General features: G+C 46.5%; 1 protein-coding gene and 1 long non-coding RNA gene across 3 annotated transcripts in view; one reads left to right on the top strand and one right to left on the bottom strand.

The window, feature by feature from the left end:
• OXCT1 (3-oxoacid CoA-transferase 1) overlaps positions 1-21,788 on the bottom strand; it is a 458,536-nt gene that overhangs the window by 252,075 nt on the left and 184,673 nt on the right. For both annotated transcript variants that reach the window (XM_085631175.1, XM_085631176.1), the window contains exon 7: positions 1,233-1,293. In XM_085631175.1, coding sequence (XP_085487301.1) covers positions 1,233-1,293 — 61 coding nt within the window. The remainder of the gene's footprint in view (positions 1-1,232; positions 1,294-21,788) is intronic.
• LOC146864133 (uncharacterized) overlaps positions 1-21,788 on the top strand; it is a 75,838-nt gene that overhangs the window by 8,346 nt on the left and 45,704 nt on the right. The gene's annotated exons all lie outside the window — the stretch shown is intronic.

Genomic DNA, 21,788 nt, shown 5'->3' on the forward strand with positions numbered 1-21,788 from the left:
TTTAGCCTCCAGACGCATGCCTGCAGCAAAATCTGCTGAAAAGATTTCTACCAATCAAAAAAAGAACTTCAATCAGAAACTGTGTTTTGTATTGGTTTGCTGTAAATTCATTCAGCATCATTTGCGACCTCCCATTGGTTGAGGGGGCATACTACTCCAGTTAACCACTTTAGGTCTGCCAGCACAAATTGGAGGCCACAGACCAAATCACACTGATTTGCTGGCTCCCAAATTAAAATCTCTTGTGGCCATGCAGTGAAGGCCATACACAGTTGGCATTCCATCATGGTTTAAGTACATAGTCTGGCAGCAAAGTGGGCTCTAAGACCAACCATGCAGTGCAGGGTGAAAGGTGATATACGGTAAGGGTAGGCAAATCACGGTAAGTTGGGTGGAAATAAAATTATTTAAAAAATCTTCAAAAAATCAATGAGAAAACAACAGTTAAAGATTGAGTTATAGTTCTGGCTCAAACGTGCAAAACCACTGAAATTCTACAGGTGTGGCACGCATCGCAAACAACGCACGCCCGTTAAACAAAAAAAAAAGTCAAAGTGGAGTTATGGTTGCAAATTAAAATCGAAAAATCACTGTCCTGGTTTAGGACAGAAATCCAACTCTCACATCGAATGCAATACTTATGACCTCACAATATTTATCTCCATAAATCACAGCAGCTAAAAATACAACATAGATAATATACTCCAAATAATGAATACTCTGTTCATAGTGGTCTCTTTCATGGCCATATGGATACTATTATAGAAGCTCAACTTCTGTAATCTCATCTGTAAGATTATTTACAATATGTGTGATTGCATCAGTCACAACATGGGTGAGCTAAAGATAGACAGGGAGGGCGAGGTTAAAAAAGAGCAACTACCAGTACTACCTACCTAATATATAAATATACTATACAAAATAATTGGTAGGGTCTGCAATAACCTGGATATAGTTATCTCCTGCTGATCCTGTGGTCTGTTTGTGATCTTAAAGACTAACTCTTTGGTCAACTGGCTACCAAAATCCTTTAAAAGATTTTGTGAAAATATTTTTGAAAAAAGATGCAACTCTCACCCACATTAGGCGGCATGTTTTATCGTAGGTTCCTTTGCCACCGCTTCCAATTTAGCTCTATAGGTTGCTATTAATTTATATTACTCAAAGATCATTGATAAACTTTCAACTGACATTCTTTTCAATTACTGTTATGCACAATCATGTGGACATACCTCTACTATGGAAAGTTTAGCTGCTTTGCATACTGGTGGGTTAAAGTTCCTTGCTGTTTTCCTGCAACCAACAAATTAAAGAAACAGAGTTATAGCTCTTCTACCATTTAAACTCTAAACCAAATGTCTAACTCTAAAATAACAAGCTAGCAATCATGATACTGGTTCTCACTGTGGACCTAATTCCAAAGCAACCAATCACTGCAGAGAACCTCCCTGAAATAATCTCAGTATGGAAATAGTTTATTTATGTAAAACTTTATTTTGATAAAGTGCTGTGTGCTGCGAGTCTGTCATATCGAAGCAATTTAATTAATATAGACTAGGAGGGACATAAACATGAATAGTGAAACAGAGATCCTACTAGCCACATAATTGGAACTTGCTGATCCAGAATGTGAGAGAGTCCTTAATATGTTGGTAAGTTTATGATGCAAAATTCTAGGGATTGTAGGCGGAGGATTCACATATCCAGACACATGCCGGGCTGCATGTCAGTGGGAAGGACTAATCGTTGGAATCCGATTGGCATGTGGGGATAAAGCATCAATAATGTAATCGGGGTGAAGCAATAACGCAAACACCTCTCTTCTGAAAACTTAGTGTGTTGAATATTATGGGTGTTTAGTAGAACTATAATAAGATAAGCATTGTAAATCTCAAAAATATCCTACTCGAGCTAGGCAGATTTTATTTTGCAGAAACTAATGAACACCATTGATCTTCAACACCATTTTCTTTTATAAACTAAATGTATCCAGTTTAAAACAACAGGAATGGTGGGACGGGCAGTTAGTCAGGACTCAGTGAGGGCTAAGCATCTTTCCAACACAGAGCGCACATATCCATATTATACGACGACCAGTGGAACATTCATGAAAAAAAAAACAACAATTGATGGACAGAATGCAGAACAATGTCATACATTCACCCCAGTACAGAGATCTGGGCCTAAATCCATCGTTTTTTTGCTCACCATGCCATTCCAGTTTGAACCCAGCCATATGCAAATCAGTCTTGACCCTGTGCCCCATGGGAACAGTCCAGCCCGAACTGCCAAGCCAGGTCCTCCCTGGACTGGAAACAAGCATCCTAGGACCGGTTTCGGGCTTTCAGCCCTCGTCAGCCAGGATAGCTTGATTCCAGTGGCATGGAGAGCAAGGGACTCACGTCTGAGCATACCCTTCCCACTCGGGGTGACAATTGCAAAAACAACAATTGATGGACAGAATGCAGAACAATGTCATACATTCACCCCAGTACAGAGATCTGGGCCTAAATCCATCGTTTTTTTGCTCACCATGCCATTCCAGTTTGAACCCAGCCATATGCAAATCAGTCTTGACCCTGTGCCCCATGGGAACAGTCCAGCCCGAACTGCCAAGCCAGGTCCTCCCTGGACTGGAAACAAGCATCCTAGGACCGGTTTCGGGCTTTCAGCCCTAGTCAGCCAGGATAGCTTGATTCCAGTGGCATGGAGAGCAAGGGACTCACGTCTGAGCATACCCTTCCCACTCGGGGTGACAATTGCAAAAACAACAATTGATGGACAGAATGCAGAACAATGTCATACATTCACCCCAGTACAGAGATCTGGGCCTAAATCCATCGTTTTTTTGCTCACCATGCCATTCCAGTTTGAACCCAGCCATATGCAAATCAGTCTTGACCCTGTGCCCCATGGGAACAGTCCAGCCCGAACTGCCAAGCCAGGTCCTCCCTGGACTGGAAACAAGCATCCTAGGACCGGTTTCGGGCTTTCAGCCCTCGTCAGCCAGGATAGCTTGATTCCAGTGGCATGGAGAGCAAGGGACTCACGTCTGAGCATACCCTTCCCACTCGGGGTGACAATTGCAAAAACAACAATTGATGGACAGAATGCAGAACAATGTCATACATTCACCCCAGTACAGAGATCTGGGCCTAAATCCATCGTTTTTTTGCTCACCATGCCATTCCAGTTTGAACCCAGCCATATGCAAATCAGTCTTGACCCTGTGCCCCATGGGAACAGTCCAGCCCGAACTGCCAAGCCAGGTCCTCCCTGGACTGGAAACAAGCATCCTAGGACCGGTTTCGGGCTTTCAGCCCTCGTCAGCCAGGATAGCTTGATTCCAGTGGCATGGAGAGCTTGTCTGGGACCCGTGCTCACTACGCCACTGGAGTCAAGCTATCCTGGCTGATGACGGCTGATAGCCAGAAACCGGTCCTAGGATGCTTGATTCCGGTCCAGCAAAGACATGGCTTGGCAGTTCGGGCTGGACTGTTCCCATGAGGCACAGGGTCAAGACTGATTTGCATATGGCCATGTCTAAACTGGGGTGGTGTAGTGGGCAAAAGAACGATGGATTTAACCCAGATCTCTTGACTGGGGGAGAATGTCTGCATTGTCAGCATTCCGTCCATCATTTGTTTGTTGTAACGAACATTCATTAAAACCACAGCTTGCACAGGGATTGATAAGGAGCCTGGGGCTGTCCTATTAAGAAAATCTGAGAGTTTGAGTAGAACAAGCTTAAGGACAGCAACACTTCCTCTTGAAATGCAGAAAGCATCACTAAGACAACTGCCCTGCTCCAAGATGTAGAGGCTTGCATCTAGCCATGCTTCATGGAGCCTGCACCCAGAGAAGGATATGACACCTATCCGAACCAGACAGATGCAGGTATAAGAGCTATGGTGGAGCTCAACCTGCTGAAGGGCCCCATACTGAGGAGAAACAAGGGGAATCAGCACATGGATGTGTCTGGAGGAATCGAGCCCCCTTGCTAAGGTAGCGGCAACAATGTTCTGATTGATTCTGGCCTCCTTCCAAAAAGAGTTCCAGAAGCAAGGCCTCTGTAGCCTGCTGCATTTAATGAATGGTCAATCTGGTAATGCAGACTGCCATCTTTGAAAAGTGGGAAGGCTCAGAGAGGTCCAGAGGTTCCCAGTTCACAAACATCCACAGGAGGATGCAACAGGAAGTAGGGCATTTGTACAGGAGTCCCTTTGTTGTCTTTTACGGTTTACAAAAGACAAAGAAGTCAATAAGAAGAATATTGTGTAAGAGGAAGAGACGTGTGAGAGTAGAGCCCATGAGCAACTGCCGAGCACAGTTTTAAACCAAATCAAGAACCAAGATCTTAAACCAGAAACAGAACTAAGTGGGAAACCTTACCAATTCCACACTTGAACATTACAAACAATGGAAAAGCCATTTGGTTTGGCCAGATAAGTGCGAGATGTTTCTATTTATTTTTAAACATATGCAGTAGGCATGAAGATTTTAAAAGTATAACACAGTAACAGTGCTGCTGTCTAAAAGTTGCGTCCATGTTTGTAAAAGAAAAAAAAAAAGATTTCCTACAAGCAATGGCCCTATACGTTTTAGGCAGATGTACACAAATGACATCACTAATAGTGAAGATGGTCAATGGCTGAAGGGGGCAGACCACCGACTCATGCCTGCATGCGGTGGTAGGCAGGAGTGAAATGTAAAAGAAACCTGAATAGACCAATGGATTAAGAGAACTGACAGAAACCTCTGCATAAATGTATATAGGGATGTGCATATTAACTAAAAAATGTGAGAAGTTTCAAGAAAAAGCCATTTGAAACTGCTACTGAAAAGGCCTGCTTCAATGCACAGATTTATACAGAGGTTGTTGTTGACGCTAGACCAGTTGGGTTAAGTGCTATTCTGGCACAGCACAGCGGACACCCACCCCCATCCTCAAAAGCTTATTGTGGCATATGTCAGTACAAGATTGTCCCAGACAGAACGTGCTTATTCACAATCTGAGAAAGAAAGTTTGGCTGTGGCATGGGCTTGTGAACATTTTCATGGGTTCCTGTATGGAAAGTCTTTTACGATGGTAACAGATCATCAAGATTTATTGACTATCTTTGGTAATACAAAAGCCAAGATGCCTCCTTACATTAAACGGTGGGGACTAGGATTACGAGAGTATGATTATAACTTTGTGCAGCATCCAAGGAAGGATCAAAACACTGCTGACTACTTCCCAGAGTGCTTATACAAAGTCGAGGTACTCCATTCAAGATGGCTGAAGTCTACATTAATTTTATTGTAAAGTTAAATATGCCAGCTGCCATATCGTTAGCCCAGATCATCACTGCCACGGGCCATTATAGTGACATGCTGAAGTTGAAAGATACAATTACTAATCAGTCGCGGAACCGACCCGCTCAACCTCTCACCAGTGATGGTGAATACCAAAAGTACAAAAATTTTAAAGATGAACTATCGATAACTCAATAAGGACTTTTACTGCGAGGGTCGAGAATCCTAACTCCGGAGAGTCTGAGACAGAAAATAACTGAAGTGGCTCACGAAGGACATCATGGTATTGTTGCCACCAAAGGAGCTCTACAAGAGCCAGTTTGGTTTCCATATTTAGATGGGATTTGAAAAGGAACTCAAGGCCTTTCATCTATGTAGCAGTCTTTCTACAAAACTTACTCAACATAAAACTTATGTCAGAACTCCCTAAGCACGCATGGGAGAGATTAGCCATCGATTTCTTTTGTTCACTCAATAATGGAAATTATCTGATGGAAATGGTGGATGAGTACTCCTGTTTTCCATTAATAGAGGATCTCTCATTCACAATTCATGAGCGAGTCATTGAGAGACTCGACTTACAGGATAATCTGAACACAAAGCATCAGAAGAGTACACCTTTGTGGCCACAGGCCAATGGACTCGTTGAGCATTTTAGGAACATGCTAAAGAAAGCAGTACAGTGTGCGACTCTTGAGAGCCTCAGTTTAGAAAATGTTTTGAATTCCACCATACGAGCCTATCATCCAACACCTCACTCAACCACAGGCGAACGTCCTGCAACTTTCAATCAATCAATCAATCAATTATTTGTAGAGCGCACTACCTACCCGTGAGGGGAGGGGGGTGCCGCTACTGCTCGAACTTTGATGTTCGGGAGAGCAATGACAACCAAGTTACCTCAATGGACCAACAACAAAGAAGGAAGTGAGAATACAACTCAGATTAAGTACTTGGTTAGTTAGAAAAAGATGAAAGTCTATGTCGCCGATCTAGTGATAGCCTGCCAACTACGAAAGAGAAAATCAGATGCTGCACCTTTCCACGTTGTGTCCACCAAGGGACATATGGTAACAGTGTCCTGGAAAGTCTATTACCAGAGATTTTTCTGCTTTTGCCAATATATATATATATATATATTACCTACTGGCGGTCGCCAGTAGGTAGTTATAGTTAGGACCACGTTTCCATAGGAAATCCGCAACATTCTATTTTGAATAACTTTGGCGCCGGTCGACGAATCCTCGCGAATTTTTCAAAATAGGTGGGGTGCTACGCTCCGCTCCTACCCTGAAAGTCTCGGGGGGATTCGTCAAGCGGGGGCTGAGATAAAAGGGGGGTCCCAAAACGCGTTTTTCCCATGCATTTTTCCATAGGACCTTTAGACACAGCTACAGCCCGAACGGCTGAACAGAATTACTAGAAATTTGGCAGAAAGGTAGTCCTCAGGTCAAGGAAGTGCCTTTTGTAGGTTTGGTGTAAATCTGTTCAGTAGATTCTGAGAAAATAGCCTTTAAATCAATATATATATCTGAGCCAGCTTACGGTGCGCTTACGGTACGCTTACCGTACGCGTACGGTGGCGTGCGCGCGATTCTGATTGGCTCTTAGATCTTAGTAAACATTCGAATCGGCCGAAACCAGGAAGCGGCGGCCGCCATTTTCTCTCTCGCACTGAGAGTGATGATTAAAATACAAAGACCAAAAACATGTAAAGGGGCTGTTTGGACAGCTCCAAAACACCTAGCCATGTTGAGGGAGTCCCCAAAGATCCCCCAAGGCCAAAAACTGAATTTATATTTTTTCGCTAATTTCGCCGATTAAAAAAAAAAAAAAATATCCACACTCACCCCACCCCGTGTGCAAATGGTGCCCGAAGGGCACCATTTTCGCATGGCTTATTATAGTGGCGAAAAATTAAAAAATTACCTTTCAAAACGAAGTGCATCATATGTCCTCCATGTGCGCACGGTGCGCGAAGCGCATCGTGCGTACATGGCCCATCTAGCGTAACGTGGGCACGCGGTGCGCGTAGCGCACCGCGTGCCCACCGTGCGTGCACGGCACTAACTGCGTAAAGTGGGCGCGCGGTGCGCGAAGCGCACCGCGTGCTCACTGTGCGCGCACGGAACGAACTGCGTTAAGTGGGCGCGCACGCCACGAATGGCGTAAAGTAACTTAGCATTTAAAAAAACGTACAAATTCACTGAAAAAACCATAGGTTTCACACACGTTATAGTTAGGAATTAGCATTTAAAAAACCTTGCAAATTCACTGAAAAAACCATAGGTTTCACACATGTTATAGTTAGTGGAAATTTTACTGATAAAAAAACCAATGAAATTCCCCCGTTATAGTTCGTGCAGGCAACTATAACTCACGCGACCGCAATCTTCTGCTGATGACATATGTGTCTTTATGAAAAAAAAATATTTGTAATATATGTATAGCTAAAAATGTATGGAAGAAGACATGGGCAAATAAGTGTCTAAATACAGTATTAGCATCAGCAGAAGATTGCGGTCGCGTGAGTTATAGTTGCCTGCACTAACTATAACGGGGGAATTTCATTGGTTTTTTATCAGTAAAATTTCCACTAACTATAACATGTGTGAAACCTATGGTTTTTTCAGTGAATATATATATATATATATATATAAATTTAAAATATATATATTTAACAGAGGGGGGATGTAGTGTCTTGCTTATTTTATGACTGAATCCTTTTGGGTCCTAACAGACTCTGTAGAGCGGTGACGTAGGTGTCAGAGCACAATGGCATGAACGTTTGTTTTAAAATGCAAAGTTCGCAGTTACACACACCAGAATAAAGATGTGTAATACTAAGCTCCGTATATGACTTGGTCATTGAGGGGTACCTAAGCTGGGAAGACTCTAAATACACCTTATAATTTATTTCAAAGGTTGGTACTGTGACAAATGTAATATTTTAGTTACTTCAGAGTGAAAGAAGGAAAGTAAGAAAATGGTACAGTCAAAAGAAAAAAAAACAATGTGGGAGGAGAATGCGTCCAATCGGGTTGAGGGATGCTAGTAACTGATGTACGGAGAAGGCCCATTCGTACGCGAATCGGTAACTTTACAGGAGTGTCCTGAAACATGTGATTAACTTCAGATCTCAAGGATGGGCTGAGGAGGTTTTAGTTTGGGACCTTGCATCTTCAATAATAAGCCACCAGGTTTCACCCATGTTAATGAGCATGGTTCGATCATGTTAGCAGGTGATAATCGGGGGTTTCTAGCTGCAGTGCAGGACAGGGCTACATTAAGCCCACCTTTTGGGCCTTTTTCATATGGGGCTTTGGGGGGTGGTGCAAAGGACCTTCAATTTCACCCCGAGACAGAGATGTAGGCAGTGCAGAGCCCTCAGAGAAGGTGTTTTGAGCCCTCAGCGCAGGTTAAGGCACATTCTGACAGCCTCGGTTTGTAGCATCCATTGAAGAGTTGTAGAATTCAGGTTGCTGGAAATTCGCAGACAAGGTACTTTGGAAGAGATCACTTCCCTTCCACTTGCATCAACCAGGTGCTCCTCATAAGCGAGACGATGGTAACTGGCCAGGGAATGTATTCCAACCTCGGCTCACTCTATTAAATGGGCAGATTTCACTTTGCTAGCAGCTATGATGCCATGCTGCCACCTGCTGGCAAGAGACAATATTTTCAGGACTCTACTTGCATCCTATCAATGGAGGATTCATTCATCCGATCTCAATTGCAGAAATCAGCAGCCAACGAATCCCCCGCACATGAACCTGAAGTAATAGCAGGGAATGCAATTCTCCTCCTCAATGTCCCACATGAAAGCAGGTTTTCTTATTCGTGGGCTCGAGCCAATGGCGCCCTCGGTGACAATATAACAGATTATATGACCGGCTGAGAAGAACAGGTTTCCATTGCTTAACTCCACTGCTATAATTGAACTCTAAGCCTACCATGCTTGCCTGACTTTGGTGCCGGACTTTAAAATGGAGTGACCTGCACTACAGTCAGGGTTATGTGCAGGAAATGCCGCTGCCCGCGTCCCACGCAGTGGGACATCAGCAGGGCAGCTTTCTAGTGGCCGCCCGTCGCAGCCTTCCCCCTCCCCTTGTTCTGCCTCGCGAGCAAGGCCGCGCCCAGAGAGGGGATCTCCCAATGAGTGTGCCGGTAGGAGGCGGGCCGATAGGGGGGCGAGGCTAGCCCCCCCCTACTTAGGCGTCCCTCTCGCCCAGTTCCTCCTCTGCTTCCTGCGCGCCGCTCCTGCCTGGACACGCGTATTCCCACCCATTCCGCTTACCCTGCGTGGCGGAGACAGCGCGTTATTGGAATGTTTTAATGTTTCTCTTTTGCGTTGCAGGCGGAGTTACAGGGCGATCTGGAGGCAGACTGGTACAGTAAGGGTACCTCTGCGACAGGCGGTACAGTAAGGGTACCCCTGTCCGGCACAGTAAGGGTGCCCGAGCCAAGGTCCAGGAGCCGAAGGGGGTTCTGGGAAGACCGCGACGGCGCCCCGTTAGTCCTTCGGGCGGTTGGGGGGCCTGACCAACCGGGGGTGTGCCACAACACGCTCCGCCCCTGTCAAAAGGGGCGGGAGTAGGAGACAGATCACGTGACCCAGTGGATGATCTGAAAATAAATATGTGCCGCACTGCCGGGCATCGACCCACCGTGCGTGCTGGCTCACCAGGCGGGCGGAGCAGCGAGGGGCTGCTTGCCCTGGATCGCCCGTAAGATAACCCATTTATCGTCATACTTACGTTGTATGAAATAAACCTGCAGCAGTTCTTCACCCACAATGAAAGTGTCAGTGTAATCCTTGGGTGACGTCTGTGCATGCGTGTTGAATGAAGCGGATGACGGTGTGGTCACTATCATACAACATGGATACCTAAAAAAACAACGCAAATGTATTACACCAGCCCAGTCTGACGTTATTGTGAGGCCAGCAGGACCTGTACCTGTATCTGTATACCAAGACCACCACCCTTGAGCGCAACACCACCTGAACACCTTGCTGAGCGATGGCACGAATTTCCTGCTCTGTAAATATGTAACATATAATGGTCCAAGCCGAATTGCTGTTAAAATGTAATCCTGAGTGAATTTACAATTTATATATATATTTATCTCTAACCACTAGTATATGTAGTAGACCTTTGTACTTACTACGATTCCTAAGCGATTTTAGAGTTTATCTGTTTGTATCTCTTCCTTGAGTGACTTTATAACTTGTACATTTGAAATTTTTCCTCCTTTCGCTCCACTTGTACAATTGCATTTTTTTTTCCTGTTTATATCTCTTATGTAACTCATGTAATCCAAAATCCTTATGTAACCCAACTGGTTCTTTTGTAAAGCACTCTGACACCTTTGGGTAATGTTTGCACTATATAAAATCACATTAAATAAATAAACAATAAATAAATAAATAAATTAAATCTCTGGCAGTAAATCAAGAGGGAAAGTCTGCTGGAATCGGAATGGTCACAAGAGCTGCACTGTCCCCAGAGAAGCACCTTTCAGAAACAAAGTAATTATCATGAGGTACTATTGGAACCTAGGACATTCCTCCGCTTTCTGCCAGGCCAACCAAGATGTGCGTGTTGTGGAGGAATACATACCTCCTAGCAAAGTTCACATGCTAGAGACACTGAACCAGCAACATATGTGAAGTCCGCCAGCAGACAGCAAACAAGCAGATAAAATTGCAGACCACAGTGTACAAAGCCAACTCTGAGCTAGAAACTAAAACTGGGCTCCAGACAAATGTTACACGGGCAAGCTGAGATAATCTACAACATTGAACCGTCTCATTTACACCCAGTGAAAAGGCAGTCAAACTGGCAGGACCGCATAAGTACATTTTCAAACACTCTTAGTGAAATACATCCACTAGTGACAACAACTTAGAAGATAACTAACAAACGATCGCATTGCAAAGATACTAACCAGCCATGCATCCACGACGAACAATAACCTATACATCCTAAATAGGAATAGTATTTATAGAAGAATTAAAACGCTTGTAGCTTGTGAAAAAATGTTGACACTTGTCAGAGACCAGTTTACTGTATTTATCGTTTCATAGGACCTAAGAGTTGTGCAACACATTTGATTGTGAAAAATAACCTAAAGCACCACAAGATTGCACTATGACCCTCTGGAGAAGAGAAGTGACTGTTGCATGGTAGAAAACCTGCAGGTCCACCTAGCAGGTCCACCTCCCTCGCTCCCTGCAGGTCCACCTCCCTCGCTCCCTGCAGGTCCACCTCCCTCGCTCCCTGCAGGTCCACCTCCCTTGCTCCTTCCATGTGTTCTCCTCCTCCTCCTCCTCACAAGGTCCACTGCTCTTGGTAGGCGGGCAGACGGCTGTTGACTTCCTGGTCGATGGACCCTCACCCAACGAGGAGACTAGAAGACCTTGGTACCTAGACCAGGTTCCATTAGTTGGAAGTTGTGGTGATCTTCTCTCCTGTTGAACAGTGACCAACTTGTGGGTCTCATGCTCCCATCTTTATAGTCCAACTCCAAACAAAAATGTGATTTAGTGTTTGATCCTTTCAAATGTGGGTTACAAATGTCAAGCCCTGTTGAAGTGCCCTTTCCTGTCCACGGTCTGTCAAAGACAGAGTCAACCAATGCAGGAAGGTCTCTAATTCAGAATGACCCACAACACAGGCCACTGGGGTAACTGGGGATCACACCTTGCTGTTGACTTCTACTAAAATATGCCTCACAAAGGTTCAAAGGCCTAAGCCTTTCTCTCAATCACAATTCCATGGCCCACAGTGACAACTTCATCGTCCCACTATCTCCCTGATAATTAGCACAGGTCATACTGGCCAGTAACTCTTCCTGGAATCAAAGATAGCTTTGATGTGCACAGAGGATGTTCTGCTCCCCCTCATTCAGTGTGTTCTCCCACTACAGACCTCAGGAAGTCAGCAATACAATCTCCAGTCTGATGGCTACAGTCCTCACCTTTCCTAGACTCTCCAGGCACTGTGTTTCCCAAATAGAACATACAGTCCCCCATGGTCATGGTCCATGCACAGGCGCACTTACACTTCCCAGCATGCTCATACAAGTATCATACGCTCTCCAGCACAACACATAATACGTGTAGACAAAGGGTGAGTAAGTACACAGCCACAGAACTTTACATGAATGGGCCAGTAGGTCCCACTCTTATGATACAGAGGAAAGGCCTGCTCACACTGTTGAGAACTATAAACCAAAAAACAAGCATGCCGCTACCATCAGGCTCATGTTACTGGACTCCAGGTAAGTGCAGTTGCCCTCTAGTACTCTAAGGGTATAGCTTTGTGCGCCCCTCCTAGTCCAACAAGACTGCATTACCATGAGACAGGCCTGTGTCATGGTGCGCATACATTATCCGTGTCTACCCATGATCGAAAATCATTACCAGGATTCTGGATATCCATGCAGCTAGGGATCTCAGAGCAGGGGTGCAAGTCGGTCACCATGCAAGAGACTTTTCCATTTCAACATCTTTTCTACTGTAAAGATTTAGAAACCAACTGTGCTGACTTCAGATTACAACTCTGTTATGGTCATGGTTTGAGATGAGAGTTCTCTGATTGGAGGACATCATGAAAGCATACAGCGTCATCGGTGATTGTCCTCCAATCAGAGAAATTGCAGATTTATCAGGAAATGCCGGGAACTGGGGCGATAAATATGCTCTGGCGAAGGGTCTGGAGTGCTTCAATGTTTTTGTTTTTGCTGCTGCCTTGCACTCCTGCTACATTTCCTGGGCTTCCTCGTCGTCCTTGCTGCTGCTGTGTTTTTCCAGCAGCTGGTGTCCTTTTCATGCTTCTTCTTCGTGGCTGCCTATGAAATACAATCCTGTGGCTGTTTCCTGGTTTCCACGGCAACCGGAACTTCATGGGACTTGTAAGTGGGCTGCCTCTGCCCCACCTCCTCCACCATTTCCTGGCTTTTCACCCCTCAGACCCACATACAAGCATACACGCACGCGCACACACACATTCTTATCTCCAAATATTCACGCCCACCCTTTGCCCACTGCCGTCTTTGGGATTCCTCTGCTAAAGTAAGTCACACAACAATGACACAAGATTTGAATAGTGAAGGCAGGCTGGAGAGCATTTCTCATAGGTTCAGCCAGGCACCTGCTGACTTGCCTTGGCTGTGCTTTCAGACCTTTTACACTTTGCTTGATATCACCAAAAAGTCTGCACTGTGTTTTATGACTATTTAAACATTCTCTAAATATGTTATTAGTACATGAGCTGATACTGTGTTTCTGTGTTAAAGTACACTTTTCACACAATCCCATTCTCTTCCATCCTCTGCTTGAAACCTCGTCTCTCCTTCCACCCATCTTTGCCTTTTATTCTCATTTCTTTTCTTTCACTTTTGCCTTGCTGCTGACGTCACCCATATAATGTTGTCAAATGTGCAGCTTCCACCATAGAAAGCTCAGGTGGTTCCTTCGCTGTATTTCTGTTTGGAAGATTGTCCATGGCAGGGATGTGGGGGGTGTATTACGCCCTCACCTCCTTGTCGAACTTCCTGTCTCTCTTCTTATCTCCTCTCCCTTAAATTCCTTCAGGTGGCTTCTTCACGTCCGGTTTTGTTTTCTCTACACCTGTCCTCCCAGTCACCCCGCTGCCATCATGTCCAGGGCAGGCATGGCTCTCTGTTTTGCTATTAAGTGCATTTCCCACAATCAGGATCATGTGGGTCCTGTCCCCTCACCTCCCCAGTGATCAAGACCTTGCTCTGTCTTAGACAAGGTCTATCTTTCTGTTCTGAGTAAGGAGTGTCTCTCCCACACTGGGACTCTCTCAGGTGGGTCCTGCCCTCTCACCCCTCCAGTGGGTCTGCCAGGGCCTAGCTCTATTCCACAAGGTCTCCCTCCGCTGTCTTCCACAGTTGGGGTCTCTCGGTGGGTCCTGCCCTCTCACCCTCCATCTGATATGGCAAACCCTTGCGCTCTGTGCCACAAGGTCTCCCTCTGTTGTGAGTAAGGAGTGTCTCTCCCACAGTGGGGCTCTCTTGGGTGAGTGCTGCCCTCTCACCCCTCAAGTGGGACTGCCATGCCCTGGCTCTGTTCTACAAGGTCTCCCTTCCATTATTATCCAACCTATTAACCAGGGATACTATGTTTTGACATTAATGGTTTTCTGGAGAACAATGGATTGAACAATTTTTTTAATTTATCTCAAACTTAATCTAGAACCTGGTCTCTCTGTAGAGAGGAACACTGCGTTTCCTGTTCTGCCGGTTTATTTGAACAAAGTATTGCTTTCTGGGCATTGTAGTCCTCCAATGTTTAAGATCAGTTGGATTGCTGCACCTGATAACAATAATTTGTAAAAATGAAAGCCTGAGAATGGATGCATGGACACTCTTTTACTAATGTTTTGTAAGGGTGCTTGCACTCTGAAAGGCTACACAAAAGTTAGTGTCAATCTACTTACTTTTCAAAGGCCTGTATGCTTTATTGCATCGTATTATGCACCCGCCAATGCATACTTTAGTAAATAAATGCCATGGTGTATGGCCTTCATACTGAGATCTAGATCCATAGTGACCTGGTAGCATAGTGTAATTTAGCACCCCTATGCAAACTAGGGTTCTTTGCGGCGCTCTAAGGCTGGCTTCAGAGCCTGGCCTCTCAGTAAAGAGGGATGCAATGTGGTTCCCTGGAGAAGGTAAGTAAGGTGTGACCCTGAAGAGGCAGGACTGGTGGTCTGCTCCATAGCACCCCCTGGTAGTATGGATATTGTCCATGAGAAGTAAGCAGGTAGATTGCCTTATACTCCTGGTGGATAGCCGAATGGTTTAGGTATGTAAGAACCCTACGAATGGCAGTACATACTTCTAAACGGATAGCGAGACAAGACTAGGTTTTACTTGTATATGTACGCTTCAAATACCATGCTTTTACATAATGAGTACAATGTTTTTTTGGGGTTTTTTTAGCGATCATTAGCAGATGTATACCTGTAATGTTGATATGGTTGATACACTGATAACAATAAATAATAAAGTGTGTTAAAAAAAAAAGAGGTAAGCAGGTGGTGGTTTGCGTCCCAATTTTTATTGATGGGGCAGAATGAAACCTGGGGGAGGGCAAGAAGCCGTGGCGGTTGGCATGGACCCTGAGAAACAGAGATGGGTAGGTGAGTCTATCCTAGATACTAATGTCTGTGGTTGCCTTGTGGGCTGTGGCCCAGGTCCTGATCTCTGAGGGTAGCAACCCTGAGACAGAGAAAGTAAGGACTAGAAGCCAGGTTTCACCTGCAGCAGTGAGGCTAAAGGAGGGTAGTAGGAGAGTGGGCCATGCTTAAAAAAGAATTGGCGAGAAACATTTTCTACTCAAACCAGTCTCTTGCTGTCTGTATTTATCCATATTCATTTATACATATTCATTTTGTTTTGTGAATAGATGATGTGATAACTCGTATATTTCCACATTTACTTAGAGATAGACGTGCACTCATACTTTGATGCCTGTCGCGTTTTTAGCAAATTACACTGCCAAAATAATATAACACACACAAACAATTGGCATAATACCACAAAAACCTGTTGAGAAATGCAACAATTAATGTAAGCAAATCTCAGTGAGCTTTATAACTCCCTATGCTGGCAATATGTACAGCTACTGGCCTGAAAGTCAATCTCAGCATAGAGTCACCCAAAAGAAGCCAATTATTTGCATTTTTCCACTTTTAAAAGTAGATACAGACAGGATATACAATGTTTTCTGTCTGTAGTTACCTGTAAAAATCTGTAAAAACAGAAAACAGGGATCACCAATTATGAGGAGTACTAAGTTCTAGACATTTTTGTAAGGAGGGGGTCCTCATGCCTGAACATTTTTGACAGGGGGGCATGGCATCCAAAAGTTTGAAGCCCTCTGCTCTGGCCTACAATAAGTCGAACCACTGGCAACCGCTCGGGGTAGCATTCCAACCCACTGTTCTTTTGCCCACCATGCCGCCTCAGATTAAACACAGCTATGTGCAAACCATTCTTGACCCTTTTCCAATAGAACAGTTCAGCCCAAACTGCCAAATCGGTTCCTCCCTGAGCCAGAACACAAGAAACCCAAGACCAGTTTTGCTCTGATTGGGTCTCTTCAGTTAGGTGTAGCTTGGTTTCAGAGGCACAGTAAGCAAAGGACCCACGTATGGGCATACCCTCCACTACTTAGGGTGTTAGATCAAACACACCAAGGGGATGAGGACTCTCTTTCATGCAGAAACAAGTACAATAGAGATTCCCGATAATATGCTTGAGACATCATTCATGTCTTAACAGGCCATCAAACTAACGAATTATTAGACCATGAATTTGTCAACTATTTTTGTAGCATGAACTTGAAAATGAGGCAACAAACACTAGGAAATACACAAGGGATAAAATAACTCTGAGCCATGTCTCGGGCGATATTTTAAAACCCGGGACATGTATCGGGTCTAGAGATCATCAGTTCAACAAGTACTTACTTGCACCCACTGGGGTGAACCACTCAAGAACTTCATGTACCAGCTTCCCTTGGGGCGAGCCCGAGGAGGGGCTAGCGGAGTGCGGTCCATTGCGATTGTTTCTAAAAATGGCTCCCTCGAGCTTTGAGCTGACGAGCTCCTGGACGACGCACCTGCGTGCCTGTGCGGGCACTGAGGCCTTTGACGGTTGCTTGGCGGCCCTCTCTTCCACCCCTAACTATTTTCTCTACTGATGAGGGAAGTTATCCCGAAACCCGAGCCATGTCTCAGGCGATATTTTAAAACCCGGGACATGTATCGTGTCTAGAGATCATCAGTTCAACAAGTACTTACTTGCACCCACTGGGGTGAACCACTCAAGAACTCCATCAGAGATCATCAGTTCAACAAGTACTTACTTGCACCCACTGGGGTGAACCACTCAAGAACTTCATGTACCAGCTTCCCTTGGGGCGACCCGGAGGAGGGGCTAGCGGAGTGCGGTCCATTGCGATTGTTTCTAAAAATGGCTCCCTCGAGCTTTGAGCTGACGAGCTCCTGGACGACGCACCTGCGTGCCTGTGCGGGCACTGAGGCCTTTGACGGTTGCTTGGCGGCCCTCTCTTCCACCCCTAACTATTTTCTCTACTGATGAGGGAAGTTATCCCGAAACCCGAGCCATGTCTCGGGCGATATTTTAAAACCAGGGACATGTATCGGGTCTAAAGATCTTCAGTTCAACAAGTACTTACTTGCACCCACTGGGGTGAACCACTCAAGAACTCCATCAGAGATCATCAGTTCAACAAGTACTTACTTGCACCCACTGGGGTGAACCACTCAAGAACTTCATGTACCAGCTTCCCTTGGGGCGACCCGGAGGAGGGGCTAGCGGAGTGCGGTCCATTGCGATTGTTTCATAAAATAACTCCTGGAATGAAGCAATATTTATTGTGTTTGCTAAGTATGTTATACCGCGGTGAGATACTGCAAACTACTGTTCACAAAGGCACTTGAAATGTTTTATTCTTCTCTGTCCCAGTAACATTGACTCTAGTAGAAACCTTCTTTTAAATAATTTTGGACTCCAGAAACAACACTCCACAAACCATCCATTGTTCAGGGTGGTGTACAATATAATTCTATGTCAGGACTGGAGGCTCCGAATATGCTTCTCATTTCTTTACTTAGAAATGCTCAGCAGCCAATGAAAACACAGTAACAAAAATCACATGAAAAACCATAGAGTCCTATGGTATAGAAGGACCCATCACAACCATAGTGTCCTCTTTCTTTGATGCTCCGCAGCCAGTTAAGTGCTCTTTCATTATATTGCTGATTTCAGTCTTCTGAGCGGATGGCGCTTTTGTGATGAGACTGTTTGCGCTTCGTTTTAGTTTTGCAGGGATATCTGTGTTTTAAGACTGCTTTAAGATACGTATTGCCCTAGTTTTAAACTCGCTCTTTGAGGGCTCTGTGCATATTTGGGTTCATCTCCGCTTCTGGGGCGCCTTCTGTGGTACGCGCATTGACCCGTTGTAGGCTATTCCTCTTCAGAGCAAGGTAGATCGTCTCCGACTTCGATCGGAGTTCGCGAGCGTTTTGTTCTGGGGAGCGGGTGGTTCCGGGGAGCGAGGATGCGCGTCTGAGTGACGCGCGATCCTCTTTCTATTTCTGACGAGCGGCCGCCATTGCGCATGCGCGGCAGCCATCTTGCCCTCAATGACTATTACTGGGCATTGAATGAACGCTGGAGCAGCGTTTTGGTGCTTCAGACCCTCGTGCTTCACTGTTTTACAGCACAAAAGGCTTGTTTTGCTCCCCTGACGCCCTACTTGCAGAATAAAAGTAGCGTGGGGCTGCATAATAACGCATAGGCTTTGCCTAGGGTGGTTATTAGGCAAGCTCCTCCTCCCTCCACATCTGAATTTGTTTTTCACTGATCCTTTATTAGGATTGTTTTAGGCTTGCCTGCAGTTACCACCCCCGACCTTCTCTGCATTACATATATTAACAACAGCCTGCCCTTGAAGTAGAACAATATACAGGCAGTTCTCCTGGGTCTCTGACTTCACACGTGGTGTCTTACGATGGCCGAGTATTATGAGGAGGACTACTATTATTATGCGGAGGAACCCTCTGGGCTTATTGAGCAAGACCTCGTTGAGGCTCTGGACGCAGATGTCCAACATTCAGTAAATTTGGCGCTTGTAAGGGCAATTGCACCCCTGAAACGTCACCTATGCCAAGCAATAAGGCTGGCTCCCTTCTGCAGGACCGCGTGCGAGACCTGGGGGCAAGGGAAAGCCCAACCCACATGCTGCAGACTTTGCTAGACTGGCCAAATCCATGGCAGATCAGGAACGTATTGCACCTAGCAAGGAGGCCACGATCACAGATCTCTCAGGATGATGACCAGGACACCTTCTCGGATCCTTCCACTGACCAAGAGGAGGCTCCTCGACCTTCAAAAAAGGTGAGAAAGGAGAAACACTGAGCAACCCCAACCCCTAGAGTCCTCAATTTTGAGCCCGCAGACATCATTCACCCTAATTCATCTGCTTGGCTCCCCAGGAGGTGGCGGATTACGTCCAGTCTCATCTTCGCCAGGCGTTCGATATGGAGGTGCGGGCACGACTCCGGTCGGCATGCCCTAGGCCTGACCTGGCCGGTAAGGTAGCGGAGACCCCTGAAGTGGACCTCTCAATGCTGACATACCTAAAAAAGTATTCGAAGGACCCCAAAAAGGACATTCACAGGTCTTGGAGGTCCTGTCAGGACAAATTATTGAATATGACTGGTCCCCTGACCAAAAGTCTTGAGCTTGGCTTTAAGCCAAAGATTCAGCTCTCGCCATTGATCAGGACGAGCTGATTGGCTGGGCACAGAAGGCAGTTTGCCAACTGGGCAATGCCAACTGTGCACTTTCGACGGAACGCCGTCGTTCCATTCTCCTGAAACTGGACCCCAAGCTGGCTGAACGGTCTACATCTGAATCGGGCCCAATGGCCCAGGGTTTGTTATTCGGACAACCTTTTTTCAAGGAATTAACTAAATTCGTGGCCACCTTCAGTGGGCTAGACAAGGACCAAGGTTCGCTCAAACGGGCTTTCCGCCCGGTTATCAGCAGGGCCGGATGCCTTCGGGGGCGCTTGTTCGGCCGGGGTTATAGTCAATGTTAGACCCGGCCTTGTGGCATGGCCATCCCTGACCCCTGGCCACACCCCCTGACCCGTACACCTCATTCAGTCCCCAGTACACGGCCTAGCCGGTCCTGCCCACCAGGACCCACACACACCCGACCCGGACTTCCCTGTCCGTGCCCTCCATCTTCCCAGCACCACCGGGCCCGCGTGCCCACTTCCTGCACCCACGATGGCCGCCCGGCCCCAGCACAACCCTGGCCTAGAGGCGCCACCCCAGCTGGGGAACATCACGCTCCCATAGAGTGAGAGAGGGAGGAGCAGTTTCCATCACACCTCTGGCCTCCCCTCGGGAGATGGGTTTCGATCGGCCCTCTGGCCTCCCTGAGGGCTGGCTCCACGCCTGCTGGGTGTCTGGGACTCCTCCCGATCCAGCCCTGAAAGGATCAAAGGACAACCTGGCAGGAAACTCCAACGAGCGGCCCCCAGGCGCTAAGACCCCTGCCTACACGGACCCCGGACATCAAAGAGGAGCTGACCTATATCAAGGGGTGCTCTGGGGCTATCTGGCAGATTCGACTCTGGAACGACGAAGAGCCCTGCTGACGTGGTCGCGGCTCCCTTGCAACCTTGGAACACCTGAGCCCTGCTGAGTGACTCGCGGCTCCCCTGAAGATCGTAAGACCTCCGAACTTGTGCTGAGCCCTGCTGAGTGACTCGCGGCTCCCCTGAAGATCGTAAGACCGCCGAACTTGTGCTGAGCCCTGCTGAGTGACTCGCGGCTCCCCTGCAGATCGTAAGACCTCCGAACTTGTGCTGAGCCCTGCTGAGTGACTCGCGGCTCCCCTGAAGATCGTAAGACCTCCGAACTTGTGCTTGAGCCCCGCTAAGTGATTTGCGGCTCCTAAAGACTCCTCTGGTCCGGCTGGACTGCAGCGTATCCCGCGGCTCGAGGATTGTGAGCTGTGCGTTGGGTACGCCCCTGCATCTATCCGGATCCCCCCAAAGACTGTCCCGCTACCCCTTCCCTACCGAGACTCTCTGAGCCCGAGCTCTATTTTGTACATATCTACCTTGGTGATCATAAAGATCTGACGAAACTGAATAGATAAAGATGTGTTCCCAAGAACCTACCGTGTGGTGTCTCTTTGTCGTGTGGTGCCGTGTGTGCGATCCTAGATACGAGACTCTTCCCCCTGAGGAGTCTCCCGCCAGTGCCCGGCTACGATACCCCGAGGGTAGGTCTCAGAGTGTTCAGGTAACCTCCCTGACTCCCCTGGGGTCGCCTTCTAACAGTCAAGGTGCCCCTCGTGACCAGCAAAGGGAGGGTTATCAAGACAACAATTCCAATACCTCCTCCTTATACCCCACTCGATGATCCCAGAACAGATACCGCAAAGGCAGATTTGGTGGAAACTCCAGTGGTCAACAAGAGTCCGGAAGCTCAGGTGAGCCTGATTCCTTGTTCCGAAGTGATTTTGGGGGTAAGAATAATGTGTTTTCTCAACAAATGGCACGAGATCTCTCAGGATACTTGGGTGTTAGAAACGGTGCAGGGGTACAAACTAGAATTGTACGACGCCCCGTCTCAGGACGTACGCCCGTCTCCAATGTCTTTTTCCCAACAAGAGCAATCAATCATAGCATTTGTAGAGTGCACTACTTACCCATGAGGGTCTCAAGGTCGCTGGGGTGGGAATGCTGCTACTGCTCAAAAACATCAGATCTTTATCTTGGCAGAAATCGAGTCCCTGCTGCGGAAAGGCGCCATAGTGACCTCCACTCTCCACCCTCGCGGTTTCCTCAGCCATGTCTTCCTTGTGGAGACGAAAGGGGGTGGATCCAGGCTTGTTTTAAACCT

Source organism: Triturus cristatus, chromosome 2_1 (assembly GCF_964204655.1).
Source record: "Triturus cristatus chromosome 2_1, aTriCri1.1, whole genome shotgun sequence".
Classification (NCBI taxonomy): domain Eukaryota; kingdom Metazoa; phylum Chordata; class Amphibia; order Caudata; family Salamandridae; genus Triturus; species Triturus cristatus.